This window comes from Heteronotia binoei, chromosome 1 (genome assembly GCF_032191835.1).
Source record: "Heteronotia binoei isolate CCM8104 ecotype False Entrance Well chromosome 1, APGP_CSIRO_Hbin_v1, whole genome shotgun sequence".
NCBI classification, from domain to species: Eukaryota; Metazoa; Chordata; class Lepidosauria; order Squamata; family Gekkonidae; genus Heteronotia; species Heteronotia binoei.
The window spans coordinates 208,057,382-208,072,955 of NC_083223.1; the positions used below are offsets into that span (position 1 = coordinate 208,057,382).

At 43.3% G+C, this 15,574-nt stretch overlaps 1 protein-coding gene across 1 annotated transcript in view; it reads left to right on the forward strand.

Moving 5' to 3' along the window:
* The window catches only part of INTS7 (integrator complex subunit 7), a 75,609-nt gene that overhangs the window by 44,883 nt on the left and 15,152 nt on the right, over window positions 1–15,574 (forward strand). Inside the window, exons 10-13 of the mRNA XM_060247084.1 lie at window positions 3,819–3,916; window positions 4,846–5,085; window positions 7,176–7,313; window positions 8,442–8,648. Coding sequence (XP_060103067.1) covers window positions 3,819–3,916; window positions 4,846–5,085; window positions 7,176–7,313; window positions 8,442–8,648 — 683 coding nt within the window. The remainder of the gene's footprint in view (window positions 1–3,818; window positions 3,917–4,845; window positions 5,086–7,175; window positions 7,314–8,441; window positions 8,649–15,574) is intronic.

Sequence of the window (15,574 nt, forward strand, 5' to 3'; positions counted from 1 at the left end):
AGTAGAAAGAAATATATTGATATAAAACCCTAATCATACTATTCAAGTTTCTCACTCTGATCTACCCCCCCTCACTCTCTCTCTCTCCCTCCCTCTCTCCCACTCCCTCACTCAACACCCAGCCTCCCCATTCCAGCTCCTACTCAAACCATATATTCCAAGTCACCCCATTCTTCCAATCATGCATACCCAATCAACCAAGAAGATTTCCTTTAATGAGTTGATTTGAATTAATAACTCCCTCACATTCATAACATTGTGTTCAAAAGATATAAATAACCAAAAAAAGGGGGGGGGAACCCCCCAATTTCGTATATAAACATTGCTTCATAGGCACGAACAATCATCAGCATATTTCTAAGCCGTGACAGAGTTACACGTAGGCAAAGCTTATAAGTCAGCAGTTCAGTAGGCAAAGCTTATATGTCAGGAAAAAAAAAAAAGGGACGTCAAGAATCCACAAAAAAAGGGGAAGATTTCTGCATAGCAACAGTTCCAGCGTTTAGCTTCTAGGAGAAACAGGCCGATCAGGACGGTTCATAGGCACACGACGCCATCTAGTGTCTGAAGTTATTGAGTGAGCATGAGAGGCTGCTTCTATAAGGCCGGTGGGAACAGGAAGATTCAAATCACTGAGCATGCTTAGGCCTGAGTCAAGGCCTCCAGCGACAAACGACCGATCCTGTACAGTAACTTGCAGCTTGTACGAAGCAACCCATCGATATCTGATGTTTTCCCTGTTCAGGATTTCTATAATTGGCTTCAAAATTTTCCGCCTTTGCAAGGTTTCAGAAGACAAATCCTGTAGAATTTGGATGTTGTAATCTCCTAGCAGAAGTGGATTTATAGCCTGGGCTTTTTGCAGCAGCTTGGATTTAACTGAGGCAGAAGAGAAACGGACTAAAATGTCCCTAGGCAACGAAGTTTTCTGTCTGCGCAAAGGGCCAATTCTATATGCAGCCTCCAGGGCACAAAGATCAGATTCAGAAAAACCCAATGCCTTTGATAGCCAGGAGGCTATAAGAGATTTTAGGTCAGAGGGAGAGGCAGAGTTCTCGGGGAGCCCGCGAATTTTAATATTCCCCATTTTCAGTTGGTTCTCAAGTGCAATAATTTTATCAGTGGCCAATTCATCTCTTTTATAAAAATATTGAGTGTCCTCCTGCACTGCACAAGCCATGTTAAAAGCACTATCTGCCGTCTCTGCCACCTTCTCTAAGGACGTTTTGAAACCCTCCAATTGAGCAGAAAGGGGCTGGATCATGGCAGATATTTTGTCAGTCATACTTTTTTCCAGTTTTTGAAAAGCCTCCATTACCTCAGAACGAAATGAAGCTAGGTCTGCTGCTGTGTTTTCCCCTTCTCCCGACGCCATCTTGCTTGCAGGGCTGCTTGCTTTTCCTGAGGCCTTAGCCTTGGGCTTTTTTGGAAAATAGTCTTTAACAGAGTTCCTTGAATTTCTTTTTGATCTGGGCTTTTGACCATCTACTGTTCCCATACTAATTAAAGAAAAAAAAGAAAACAAACAACAACGCTGGGCGCTTGCTTAAGTGGATTTGGCAGGGGTAAGTAAGGAGCTCTGTTTTCAGGCGTCCATTCCCTATGCGTGCGACGCCACGCCCCCCCGCACAAACAGGTATAAGAGAAGGCCTGCATGGTTAACAAACGAAGTAATGGAAGCTGTAAAAGGCAAGAAGGACTTCTTTAAGATGTGGTAAGCTAGTCCAAGTGAGATTAATAAAAGGGAACACAGGCTGTGGCAAATCAAATGCACGACTGTGATCAGGCAGGCAAAAGGGACTATGAGGAGCATATTGCAAAAAACATAAAGACCAACAATAGAAATTTCTTCAAATATATTAGAAGCAGGCAACCAGCCAGGGAGGCAGTGGGGCCCTTGGATGACCAAGGGGTCAAAGGATTACTGAAGGAGGATAGGGAAATGGCTGAGAAGCTGAATGCATTTTTTGCCTCTGTCTTCACTGTGGAAGATGAGAACTTTTTGCCCGCTCCAGAACCACTAATTTTGGAAGGGGTGTTGAAAGGCCTGTGACAGATTGAGGTGACAAGAGAGGAGGTCCTACAACTGATAGACGAATTAAAAGCTAATATGTCACCAGGTCCAGATGGCATACATCCAAGAATTCTGAAAGAACTCAAAGTTGAACTTGTGGATCTTCTGATAAAAATATGTAATCTTTCATTGAAATCTGCCTCCGTTCCTGAGGACTGGAAGGTAGCAAATGTCACCCCCATCTTTAAAAAGGGTTCCAGAGGAGATCCGGGAAATTAGACTTCAATACTGGGAAAGTTGGTAGAAAGCATTATCAAGGACAGAATGAGTAGGCACATTGATGAACACGGGTTATTGAGGAAGACTCAGCATGGGTTCTGTAAGGGAAGATCTTGCCTCACTAACCTGTTACAGTTCTTTGAGGGGGTGAACAAACATGTGGACAAAGGAGACCCAATAGATGTTGTTTACCTTGACTTCCAGAAAGCTTTTGATAAAGTTCCTCATCAAAGGCTCCTTAGAAAGTTTGAGAGTCATGGAGTAAAAGGACAGGTCCTCTTGTGGATCAAAAACTGGGTAATTAATAGGAAGCAAAGAGTGAGTATAAATGGGCAGTCTTCGCAGTGGAGGACGGTAAGCAGTGGGGTGCCGCAGGGCTCAGTACTGGGTCCCATGCTCTTTAACTTGTTCATAAATGATTTGGAGTTGGGAGTGAGCAGTAAAGTGGCCAAGTTTGCGGATGACACTAAATTGTTCAGGGTGGTGAGAACCAGAGAGGATTGTGAGGAACTCCAAAGGGATCTGTTGAGGCTGGATGAGTGGGCGTCAACGTGGCAGATGCGGTTCAATGTGGCCAAGTGCAAAGTAATGCACATTGGGGCCAAAAATCCCAGCTACAAATACAAGTTGATGGGTTATGAACTGGCAGAAAATGACCAAGAGAGAGATCTTGGGGTCGTGGTAGATAACTCACTGAAAATGTCAAGACAGTGTGCGATTGCAATAAAAAAAGACCAACGCCTTGCTGGGAATTATCAGGAAGGGAATTGAAAACAAATCAGCCAGTATCATAATGCCCCTGTATAAATCGACGGTGTGGTCTCATTTGGAATACTGTATGCAATTCTGATCACCGCACCTCAAAAAGGATATTATAGCATTGGAAAAAGTCCTGAAAAGGGCAACTAGAATGATTAAAGGATTGGAACATTTTCCCTATGAAGAAAGGTTAAAACGCTTGGGGCTCTTTAGCTTGGAGAAATGTTGACTGCGGGGTGACATGATAGAGGTTTACAAGATAATGCATGGGATGGAAAAAGTAGAGAAAGAAGTACTTTTCTGCCTTTCTCACAATACAAGAACTCATGGGCATTCAATGAAATTGCTGAGTAGTCAGGTTAAAATGGATAAAATGAAGTACTTCTTCACCCAAAGGAGGTGGTGGCGGCTATAAGCATAGACAGCTTCAAGAGGGGGTTAGATAAAAATATGGAACAGAGGTCCATCAGTGGCTATTAGCCACAGTGTGTGTATGTGTGTGTTTGTATATATATATAATTTTTTTGCCACTGTGTGACACAGAGTGTTGGACTGGATGGGCCATTGGCCTGATCCAACATGGCTTCTCTTACGTTCTTATGTTCCATTTGCTGTCATTGTACATTTGAACTTGCTTAATTTTGAGATTCTCCGTGCTGCGCTACTGGAACAAGGCAAACTGATGATAGATTATGTTTTCTTTAACGGTTTTGAGTATCATAATAATGCTGGTGCTAGCAAATTAGGGATAAAATTTTTTTTCTAGATCTTTTGCCATTGGAGCAAGATGCAGTCTTTGGACTTGAATCCCTCCTTGTTCTTTGTAGCCAAGATGGCAGTCCAGGTGCCCAAGCAACTTTAAAGGTAAATATCTTTTTTGTTCTTCTCTGAGCCACTTTGTTTCTGGTCTGATGAACTGTCTGCTAGTTATCTTTTGCATTAATTTTTTTTTAAAAATAGCAATCTAAATACCCAACCCATATGGAATGTACTCTGACCAATGTCTGAACTCAAAAGCTCAACGAGTCTGAACATGGGATTTGGGGAAATGTCAGAGAAGAATTTTGGCCTGCGTGTTGCTGCATTCGAGTTCTTGCTAAAGAACGGCCAGAACAGCAATCAGATATCTGTGAGGATATTTAAGCTCTGCCTTCAAAAGAACTTTCTTATTAAGCCTGTTTGCTTAGTCTGAACAGCAAAGAAATGGATTGCTGTATGCGTGAGGGTCAACAAGCAGAGAAGGTAATGCCTTCTATTAGCCTAAGTGTTCTTTAGTATTTTTAAGGTATGCTAACATGTTGTTCATATAGTTTAGGTGTTCAGTACATTGATAAAAATAACCTTTCCGCGCCCCCCCCCTCTTATTTGCCTATAAATTGCTTATAAATTGTCAGCAAGTGGAGGAGTATAGTGTAGATGGGACTAGTAAAGCAACTCTATACAGAGTTAGTTCAGTTTAATCCTGTTTAAATCAACTATGTTAACTGTGTAGGACTTCAGTACTAGACTCCTTTGTCAGACTCAGTTAAATGTGACTTGGTTCTAAATATTCTCCAGAAGCCTGGCAGGCTGTTTCTTTGAGAACTTTGTGTGTCTCAGTAACTCATTACAGTAAAATAATTGGTTCTCTGAAATCTTCCTACATATGCTTTGGCAGAATATCACTGAATTTTTATGTGCTTGCGCAACATTTCTTTAGCTTTTATTTTGTAGCTTCTTGCAGTGGAAGGGAAAAAATATGAATCTTTTGAAAGGTGGCAGATGCTAAAACAGTGCTGTTTGTTTTAATGCAGATTGCTCTCACTTGCATGGTGAAGCTGGCAAAGTGTCGTCCCCATCTGAGCCAATCTATTGTGGAATCGTTGTTGACACAGCTGCACAGCGCACAAGATGCTGCCAGGATTCTCATGTGCCATTGCCTGGCAGCCATTGCCATGCAATTACCTGTCTTAGGAGATGGAATGCTGGGAGATCTGATGGACCTTTATAAAGTGATTGGCCGATCTGCCTCTGATAAGCAGCAAGAGCTGCTGGTAAGGTGATGCAGCCTGGATGTGTTCTTGATATGCTCTGAGCTCTGTGTGGAATTGGATTAAGTACTTTATAAACTATTGATGTACCGAGTTAAAACTGGACCGTGGGTACAGAACAGTTAGTTTGCTTTGTTGGCAAACATAGGGAGAAGCATGGTTTATTTATCCCATCTCTTCCCTTCATAGTGGGCACTCTGAGAAAACAACTGTACATACATCTTTGCCATGTTTGAGTCATGGCTAATATTTCTGTTTGAAAGTGCTTTTTGTCCAAGCACTTACAGAGAGACACATAATGTATTTGGATAGCTGCTTTACATTACTAAAAATGTCATTGTTCCTTGTTCTGATTTTTGGTGCTAGATGTCAAATGCATTCTGTGATGTCTCTAGGAATACTGTTGCCACAGTATTGAAACTGTATGCTCCTGGATCAAGAGCACCATCTCCCATATTTCAGGAGCAGGCAGTATTCCTCAACAGCCTTTAGGCTTAAATATGGAGGACTAATACTGCCATAGATGCCTTGGTTTTGAATGTTCTGTCTGTTATCTAACTTCTCACAATCAGCGGACAGAACGGGAAGTAGATAAACTGCTGCTCTTAATTTGCATTGCCGCCTTTTTTTGTTATACTTTTTTAAAATTAACGGAGTGGTGATGATGGGAAGAGGGGCATTATTATTGCTACACTCTAGGCACTTCATAAATTATAAAACAGGAGGGTCTTGTCTTGAAAACTTCCAGTCCAAAAGATAAGGCACATGCAACAAAAAAGCAAATGGAAGGAACAGAGATTTGAAAAGCTCAACTAAAGAAGAGAGAGAGACTTTTTTGTGCAAGAAAATCAATCTAGGAAAGCCTGAGAAAAAAAGATAAGGTTTGAAAATCTTCTGCAGCAGAATAAATTTCATTAGGTAGAAAGACTTTCAGAAATAGTCACATAGCTAAAAAGAAAGGAATAGAAGAAAGATGGCCAAAGTATTGTGTGGCTTAAGGACACAAGAAAATGAATAGGGGGCATATAGCTGAAGAAGTGGTGAAACATACAAAGAAGTGAATGATTTAAAGTGAGAAATTTTTATTCAAAAGATGAAAGAAAACTATTGAACTTTACAGAGGAGAGTGACGTGACCAAGCCTGTTTTTCTTATTTAGCCAACAAAAGAACTTCGGGTCTGAACCCCCAAACCTAAAACATATCAAGACTGTTATGTTGTTCTTAAGTGCCTTTCCTTCCTGTAGGTGGCACTCGTTTGACATGGACACTGTGCTTATTTTGCTACCTTGCCAAACAGAGGGCAGCCCTGGGATTTTTACAGGATCACTTTCTCTTCCATCTCTTGACTCATGGTGTGGAGTTTGGATTAATAAATTACAGGTCTTTGTCCATGTTTCCCTCTGTCCTGATCCCCTTCTGTGGCATCTATGTTCCTTTTATCTCATTTCTCCAGTATGCTTAAGTTGTGTGTGATTTTCCCAGAATTACTTTTTGGTAAACAAAGAGGAACTTCAGCCACCTTCCATGTAGGCCTTTCCTGGATTTGATCTTATGGCGTGAACTTGCTAGAGGCTTTATAACAATCATATGGATTCTGAGGGTTAAAACCGCTTATTATTTGAGTTAACAATATTTTGTTATAGTCAAATTATTCCCATGATTTATTGTAACTGTTTACTTAAATACATTTTTGCTTTTTGATATCCTTTATAAGCCTCAGAATTATAATCAATATAAAGCCATTTCAGTACTGTATATACTAGCCCAAGTCTGAAATCCTGTTTATCTCTCTAGAACAAAAACTATGTAATACCTTTTTATTATCAAAATGTGCATTCAAGTTCTTCAGTATGATTCCTAAGGCTATGTTATAAAGGGGCTGTCTTGCTACATTGGGGTGATCGAGCGCTGATAACTTTTGGATGACACTAGTAAAATCTACTAGTGTCATCCAAAAGTTATCAGCACTCGATCACCCCCAAAGTAGCAAGACAGCCGCTTTATAACATAGCGTTAGGAATAAGTAAAATCTACTAGTGGGGAGCTTTTTGCTAGGTTTCAGCCTTGTCATATTCAGTGTTTCTCTCTTTAGGTCTCTCTTGCTACTGTGATATTTGTTGCCAGTCAAAAGACTTTATCTTCTGAAGTTAAAACTGTTATCAAGCAACAACTTGAAAATGTCTCAAATGGGTGGACAGCTTACAGGATAGCCAGACAAGCTTCCAGAATGGTATGTACGAACTATGGATGTGAGATAGACTTAAAAAAAACACAAACTGTCAAAAACCCCAGAACATAGTCCACATAAATGCCTTTTATTGAGACCAGCCAAATGACACATCACGCTGTGCGAACTTTGAATTCTGCAGAATTCTTTTTCAGGCTGGATGTTGCAAAAATTGTAATTTGTGTTTTGCGAGGATTGTGATTCTCGCTTAAAGAGGCTAGATGTAACATACCAGCAATATTTGAAATAGCTCTGCATTTAACATCTAACAAAGACTCCTAGGACTTTACCACAATTTCCTGAAGCTTTTTCTTTTCCCTTTTTTATAGTATTCAGCTCAAGAATAGTTCTAGAGAATTCAAAAGTTTACATACTTTGTCATTTGGTTGACTGTTATTATGTGGATTTTTTGGGGGGCGGGGGGGGAGTAAAATAACACCGCTAACAACACCTTTTTAAAAAGCCTAACTATGGTCTAGTCTTAGCATTTCTACTGGAAGTAATCTTTGCTATGCTGGACTGGGGGGGTGTTGCTGTATCCCAGGAAAAAGCAGAATTTTAAACACTATTAAAATACGTAAAAGTGTGCTAAACTTAATACAGTTTTGGCTACCAAATGCTGGAAAGGGTTGTTCTGTAGCCTTAGTGAGCCTCTATGTTCAGCTTCCATGAATAGAACTATCCTGTTTATATTTATTTTGCATTGCATGTATCCTTTTAAGGATTTCAGGTTTTCACGGCTGGTAACATCATTATCCTTTTAAGCCTTGGCAAGTTGCAGATTGCTACTTAAGAAGGGATTGTTTTTCCATAAAGAAAATAAAAATGGTCCTCTATCTTGTGCATGTGAAACAAGGAGTGTTGTGTATCATTTTGGAAACTTAACTGGAGCAATTATCCTGAAGAGAGGCTCAGTTTCAGACTCCAGTGGGGGAAAGGAGTTATGGAAGGGCAGACAGGACAAAGTTTGAAGATCCTTTCTCTGATTTATTCCGTACTTTTTCTGTTTTAAAAACAAGCTTTATTTCAGATGTGCTGCTATTCACTGTTATACTGTTTTTAAACACAGAGTTCTTCATGCTTTTTTTTTTTTTGTCTCTGGCTGTCTCCGTTTCCTTTTGACTTCTGTAGGGTAATCATGGCATGGCCAGAGAGCTCTATCAAAGCTTGCTGACTCAAGTGGCTTCTGAGCACTTCTACTTCTGGCTGAACAGTTTGAAGGAGTTCTCCCATGCGGAGCAGTGCCTAACGGGGCTGCAAGAGGATGATTGCAGTTCAGCACTTTCATGCATTGCTGAGTCTCTAAAATCATATCACAAAGGAATAGCATCTTTAACGGTCAGTGTAAATTGTTCCTTCTTTCTTCCTGATGGTCTCTAGATAAACAGTTTCCTGTTTCAGTTGCTCTTTGACTCTTCAGAGGTCTTGGGAAAACAAATCATGCATGCAGAAACACTTTCTGTACAGCAGTGGTTTACTCTGACAATAAGGCATATCACTTCTTGTCCTACTGAGTTGTTAGTATGAGCGATAGAGAACGGAACTACCTATACTGGGATAAACCACTCTCTCTTGACAGTAGGGGTGGATACACAAGATGAAGTGCTCTGATGCCTGTGCTTGTTCTTTTTTTTTTAATGGAATGCAGAGGAGGCGAGTTGGAACAATAGCAAAAGCTCCTGGCTGTATCTTGAGCAATCCAGAATTCCTTGTTTAACTGACAAAGTGTCAAAGTTTCCTTTTGTAAAAATGAGAACCTTCCTACAGTCTGGGTTTTTTTGTGTGTGTTATTGAATAAAATGTTGCAATTTTTGGGGAGGTGGAGTAGGCGTAAATTGCCATTTAATGAGGCAGGGCAACATGTCCTGGTGTGTTAGAAATATAATGCCAGCTGAAGGGTTGCAGCTAATTTGTATTTCAGTTACATAAATTATGCATTGTTATTGTTGTGATCATCATCATCATCTGGAATATTCTGGATGCCAGGTTTTGACTCCTATTATGTCTAACTTTATTCTGGCATAACTAATTACAAAAATGAGAGAAATTGAATCTACCACTTGTTCTTGAAATGGGTGCAGGAGGTGTGAGGTTGGATGCTATGACTTCATTATGCTAATAGCAGCGCTTTTCTTCCAATAACAGAAGAGCATCAGGAGTGCTTGGATGGCACTTTGTTGTTAGTGGAGTGAAGGCCTGATGTCCATCCTGTTTGATTTATTGTTTTGTTGGCTTTAAAAATGTTTCTGTCTAAAATGGTTTACTATGATGATAAAAACAATATCAGAATAAATAAAATACTAATTCAAGTGGCATGAAGTTAACCCAGTAATACAGTGGCATAGAGATGAAACAAATCTCAGTGCAAATGGGGGGAGGAGCATAAAACCAAAAACTTAAACAAAGCAGAACAAGTCTTCAGATGGTGCCTAAAGGTATCAGCAGTGAAACCAGGTAAACATATTTAGTAGGGGAGTGGGAAGCAGCCGGGGGGATTGGGGGGGTGGGCTCCCTCTGGGCGTCCTGCCCCCCCTGGGAAAGTGCACGCGCAATACATCGCCTCTCCTTTCCCGGTGTAGTGAACGCTGCGTGAACATTGTCTGGCTATGCCTGGCAGATGGTCACTGCAATGGCCTCTCCTACATTATTGCATCCATGGCAACACCTTTTCGCTGGTCCCCACCCCCACCCCCTTTTTCACAGAGTTTGCCACGTCATGGTGCGACCAAATGTCCGGCGGTATAAACGGATGGGCAGGCTGGGCTCACCAACCTCACCAGCCAAGAGAAAGAAAATTCTAACATCAAGCCCGGGCAGACGGAGCTCGTTAATGTAACATCTACCACCTGGTGTCCCGGCTTACTGGGCCATGGCAGATGACCCCATGGTGAAAGGGTGGAGCCAGTACCGCGCACACTGCACACTGCGCCTCACCTAAAAATTCCTCTGCGCAGGCCTGAAGGGTATCCACATCCCACAACATACCAAGCCATGCAGCGATGGGCAAGGGGCGAAATGGCAGGTGGAAGATGCCACTGGAAGCCACAGTCCCGATCCTGCATGTAGGCGGTTCAGGGTATTGGTCGCCTGATGCTGACCCGGAGACGAAAGCATTTTTCGGCAGCACCCTGAACGACCAAGCAGCCTTATCTAGGGACAGCACTGCTTGCTCCGTATGGAGAGGGGCCTAGAAAAGGTGGCCTAAATAAAGCTCTTCTTCCCCCCCCCCCAGTTGGCTAGCCGCGGTCAACGGGCATCCTTACTTGCGGTTGAAAAATAACAACAAAGAAAAGGCATGCACCTGCCTCACAAAGTGTGCAAAGACTAAAGCTTGCGTGTTGGAACATCAGAACCATGCTTGACACAGTAGACAGTGGTTGCCCTGAACGACGCTCTGCTCTAGTTGCCCACGAACTTCTCAGGTTGAATATCAACATAGCAGCTCTCAGTGAGGTCCGTTTCCCTGAGGAAGGTAGTCTTCAAGAACACGGTGCTGGCTATACCCTCTACTGGTCGGGAAAGTCAAAGACTGAGAGCCGCCTTTCTGGCGTTGGCTTCATGGTCAGGAATTCCATTGCCTCTAAACTCGAAAACCTGCCAACAGGTCACTCAGATCGCATCATGTCTATGCACCTCCCACTTCAAAACAAGCAGCACACTTCTCAGTGTGTATGCCCCAACCCTTCAAGCAGATTCTGCAGAAAAGAACAAGTTCTATGCTGATCTACGCTACCTCGTACAGAAGACCCCTACAGAGGACAAGGTGATCATCCTTGGCGACTTCAATGCCAGAGTAGGTAAAGACTCGGAAGCCTAGAAAGGAGTACTTGGCAAACACGGCATTGGCAACTGCAATGATAACGGGCGCCTCCTGCTAGAATTCTGCACGGAGCATCAGCTCACCATTACCAACACTATCTTCCAGCAGAAGAACAGTCTGAAGACAACCTGGATGCACCCACAGTCCAAGCATTGGCACCTTATTGACTACATTCTGGTGCGCCAGAGAGACCTTCGAGATGTCTTACACACCCGAGTATTGCCCAGTTCAGAATGTCATACGGATCATCGTCTTGTAAGCTGCAATCTCCGTCTTCACTTTAAATCTACATCCAGGAGAGGCGGTATCCCCCGGAGGAAGTTTCAGGTTGGCAGCCTTCAGTCAGCCGAAGTTAAAGCTGACTTCCAGGCAAAACTCCAGACAAGAGTTGAGGACCCCAGTTGCCTCACAGATCCTTCTCCAGAAGCACTCTGGGGACACCTAAAAACTACCATCCTGTTGACCTCTGAAGAAGTCCTCGGGTTCTCCACAAGGAAGAACAAGGACTGGTTTGACGAGAACAATCAAGAAATCCCAGAATTACTGGCGAAAAAGAGATCTGCCTACCAAGCACATCTTGCTCAGCCCTCCTGTCCCGGGAAAAAAGCAACCTTTCGCGCTGTATGTAGCAACCTCCAGCACAAGCTTCGAGACATTCAGAACGAGTGGTGGACCAAGCTTGCTGAGAGAACCCAGCTGTGTGCAGGCACTGGTGATTTAAGAGGGTTCTACGAAGCCCTGAAGGCAGTATATGGTCCATCATATCAGGCTCAGAGTCCCTTGCGTAGTGCAGACGGCCAAGTGCTCCTCGCAGACAAGGCATCCATACTGAACCGGTAGTCGGAGTATTTTCAGGTTCTCTTCAGTGTCAATCGCGTAGTTCAAGATTCAGCAATCCACCTCACCCCACTTCAACCAGTGAAAACAGAGTTGGATGAGATCCCCACCCTAGAAGAGACTGTTAAAGCCATCAAGCAACTGAAAAGTGGCAAGGCAGCGGGAGTTGATGGAATCCCACCAGAGATCTGGAAGCATGGGGGTATAGTACTACATAGCACAGTTCACAAAGTACTTGTCACCTGCTGGGAACAAGGCAAACTACCACAGGACTTTCGCAATGCAATCATCATTACTCTACATAAGAACAAAGGGGAAAAGTCAGACTGCTCCAACTACCGGGGGATAACCCTGCTCTCCATCGCAGGCAAAATCCTTGCTAGAATACTCCTGAACAGACTGGTGCCCACCATTGCAGAAGAACTTCTCCCAGAGAGCCAGTGTGGCTTCAGAGCTAACAGAAGCACCACCAACATGGTATTTGTTCTCAGGCAGCTCCAAGGGAAATGCAGGGAACAGAACAAGGGTCTATATGTGACTTTTGTCAACCTTACCAAAGCTTTTGATACCATTAGCAGGAATAGCCTGTGGCAAATTTTGGAACATTTAGGATGTCCCCCAAGGTTCCTCAGTATGGTCATCCAGCTACATGAAGACCAGCGAGGCCAAGTTAGACACTACAACGATCTCTCGGAGCCCTTCCCAATAGGCACAGGTGTAAAGCAAGGCTGTGTTCTTGCGCCAACTCTCTTTACGATCTTCTTTAGCATGATGCTTCAAAGAGCTGCAGTAGATAGAGGACGACGATGGTGTCTTCATCCGCTATCGCACCGATGGCAGCCTGTTCAACCTGAGGCGATTAAAGGCCCACTCCAAGACAATGGAAAAACTTATCCGAGTGCTACTGTTTGCTGATGATGCTGCACTTGTCTCCCACTCCCATCATCTCCTCAGACGCCAATATCGACAAGAAGATTGACAATAGACTGGCAAAGGCAAACTGTGCATTTGGCCGACTGCATAAAGGGGTGTGGAGCAACAAGCATCTGAAAAAAGGCACAAAGATCAATGTTTACAAAGCGGTTGTGATGACATCCCTCATCTCCGGCTCTGAATCGTGGGTTTTATACCTTCATCATCTGCGACTCCTTGAGCACTTTCATCAGCGCTGCCTTCGCACCATCCTCAACATCCACTGGGGTGACTTTGTGACCAACACTGAAGTCCTCAAGCGGGCGGAGGTTACAAGCATTGAGGCATTGCTGTTGAAGACACAGCTGCACTGGGCGGGGCATATCTCCAGGATGGAAAACCACCGCCTTCCCAAGATTGCTCTGTATGGCGAACTTTCCACCGGCCATTGAAATAGAGTGTCACCAAAGAAGAGGTACAAGGACTCCTTGAAGAAATCCCTTGGCACCTGTTGCATTAACCATCACCAGTGGTCTGACCTAGCCTCAGATCGCAAAGCATGGAGGCACACCACCCACCAGGCTGTCTCTTCCTTTGAGAACACACACATAGCTGGTCTTAAGGCAAAAGGAGATTGAGGAAGAATCGTACTGCTACAGCACCAACCCCAAATCAGACTTTTCCCTGCAGCCACTGTGGCCGGACCTGCCTGTCCCGCATTGGTCTTGTCAGCCACCAGCGAGTCTGCAGCAGACGTGGACTACTGCACCTTTCTTAAATCTTCGTTCGCAAAGTCAAGCCGAGAGAGAGAGGGGAGTAGCCAGGGAAAATATCTTTTCTCCAGTAAGTTCTTGCCTCCCTTCAGAAGATGGCAGTCTATCTGGCCTGTTGAAGGGGCTTTGATGACATCTGCTGCCAGGCAAGTTTGTATGGTGTAAGGTGGACTCTTAAATACATTAGGACTCAAGAATTGTACCTGGAAACAGACTGGAAACAAATATAGTTCTTTATACATTGCACAAGATTTGCTCACTAAAATGTGCCCCAGTTAACAGCTTGGCCTTCTTGAAAACATCTGAAATATGCGAAGACATTTGCAGCAGGGTAGTGAATCTGATGGAGAACACTGAATTTGCACTTTTTTAAAAAAAAAATCCCTCCAGGTTTCACTCAGTATATGGGTTGTGCACCAGTGTGGGGTAGCAGACAGGATGTTGGACTAGGGCCAGGGAGACTGAGGTTCAAATCCCCACCCCGTCTTAAAGCTCATTTGGTTGACCCTGGACTAGTTCCTGTCTTTTTTCGACCTCTGTCATGGGATAAAATGAGGGTACTGCCACGTACCATTTCGTGAGCTTCTGGAATATAATATTACCATCATCTATTCAAATATAGCTTGGCATTTGCAAGAGTTGGAAATCTGTTCTCCCTCCCTCCCTCTCAGGGAAGGAGTCGAACTGCAGAAAATTGCCTCAAGGGCAGTCTGTGTAGCTGTGATACATAATTTGTCTTTATGTAACAGAAGTTGCAGGTTATCAAAATGTGTGTTCAGAGCAAGTCAGTTGGGGTGCCGGAAAGGTGAGGTCAAGTACAAAACCTATTTAACTCACCATTTCTGCTTAAATTCTGCTGTCTTGTGTTGTTACCACGTGCGAGTGGACGTTCCTGATGCCGGAACAAGGCAATTTGTCAGCTCAGGCAAGCAGAAGTAAAACAGTGCTCGGTTTATATAGAGCAGAAAATGTATTTAATTGCTTAATGTGACTAAAATAGTGCCAGTTTGAATAGAAAACCGTGGTGCAAGGAAATGGATGCTTCAGCTTGCCTTTTGCAATCTATGCACCTGATGAGAAGGCTTTTTATTACTAGGGCTTAAGTAGTCACTCTTTTTTGAAACTTTAGGAAGGTGGCTGTGTAATTTGTTCTTCTCACTGAGTACACACTGTTTTGCTTCTTTCCTGTACCTTTGGCTCTGTCTTTTGAATGGAATGGAAATAGCAGAGCTTTGTTTATTAGCTATGTTAGTGGCATCTGTGCAGCTTTGCCAAGGTGTTCTTTGAAAAAAGTACTGTTGATTAGGTATACAATCCTATGTGTTGTTCATGAATGTTGCCTGTTACATCATTTCATTTCAAACATAAAGCTTCAGAAGAATCTAGGGGAGGACTGAACAATATGGGCCTCAGTGCCTAATTATATTAATCTGGATGGAGTGCAGCTGGCATTTACAAAGTGGGTTAGGAGCGTCTGGGTGCTCATAGACCCAGCCTTGCTGCTTGACAAATGGGTTGGCATAGTGGCCAGGAGCATTCTGTCTGCTGCATCTGATTTGCCAACTGTGCTGATTCTTAGCCTATTTAGCCATGATAATCCATGCTTTTGTTACCTCGTGGTTGGATTACTATAGTGTGCTCTATATTGGGCTGCCCTTGAATACATCCTAAAGTTGCATCTTATATTGTCAGGGGCTAGCCCATGAGAACATAGCAGCTACCTTGGCTGCCCTTTGTTTCCAGGGCCAATTTAAAGTGCTGGGTATGACTTTTAAAACCCTTCACAGCCTGGATCCCACAGTTCTGAAGGGCCATCTCCTTAGCTGTATTTCTGCACACCAGCTATGGTGTTCAAGTTGCCACATGCTGGCTATTGAACACCATAGCTGGGGCACATCAAGCCCTGATGAATTTGTACAAAC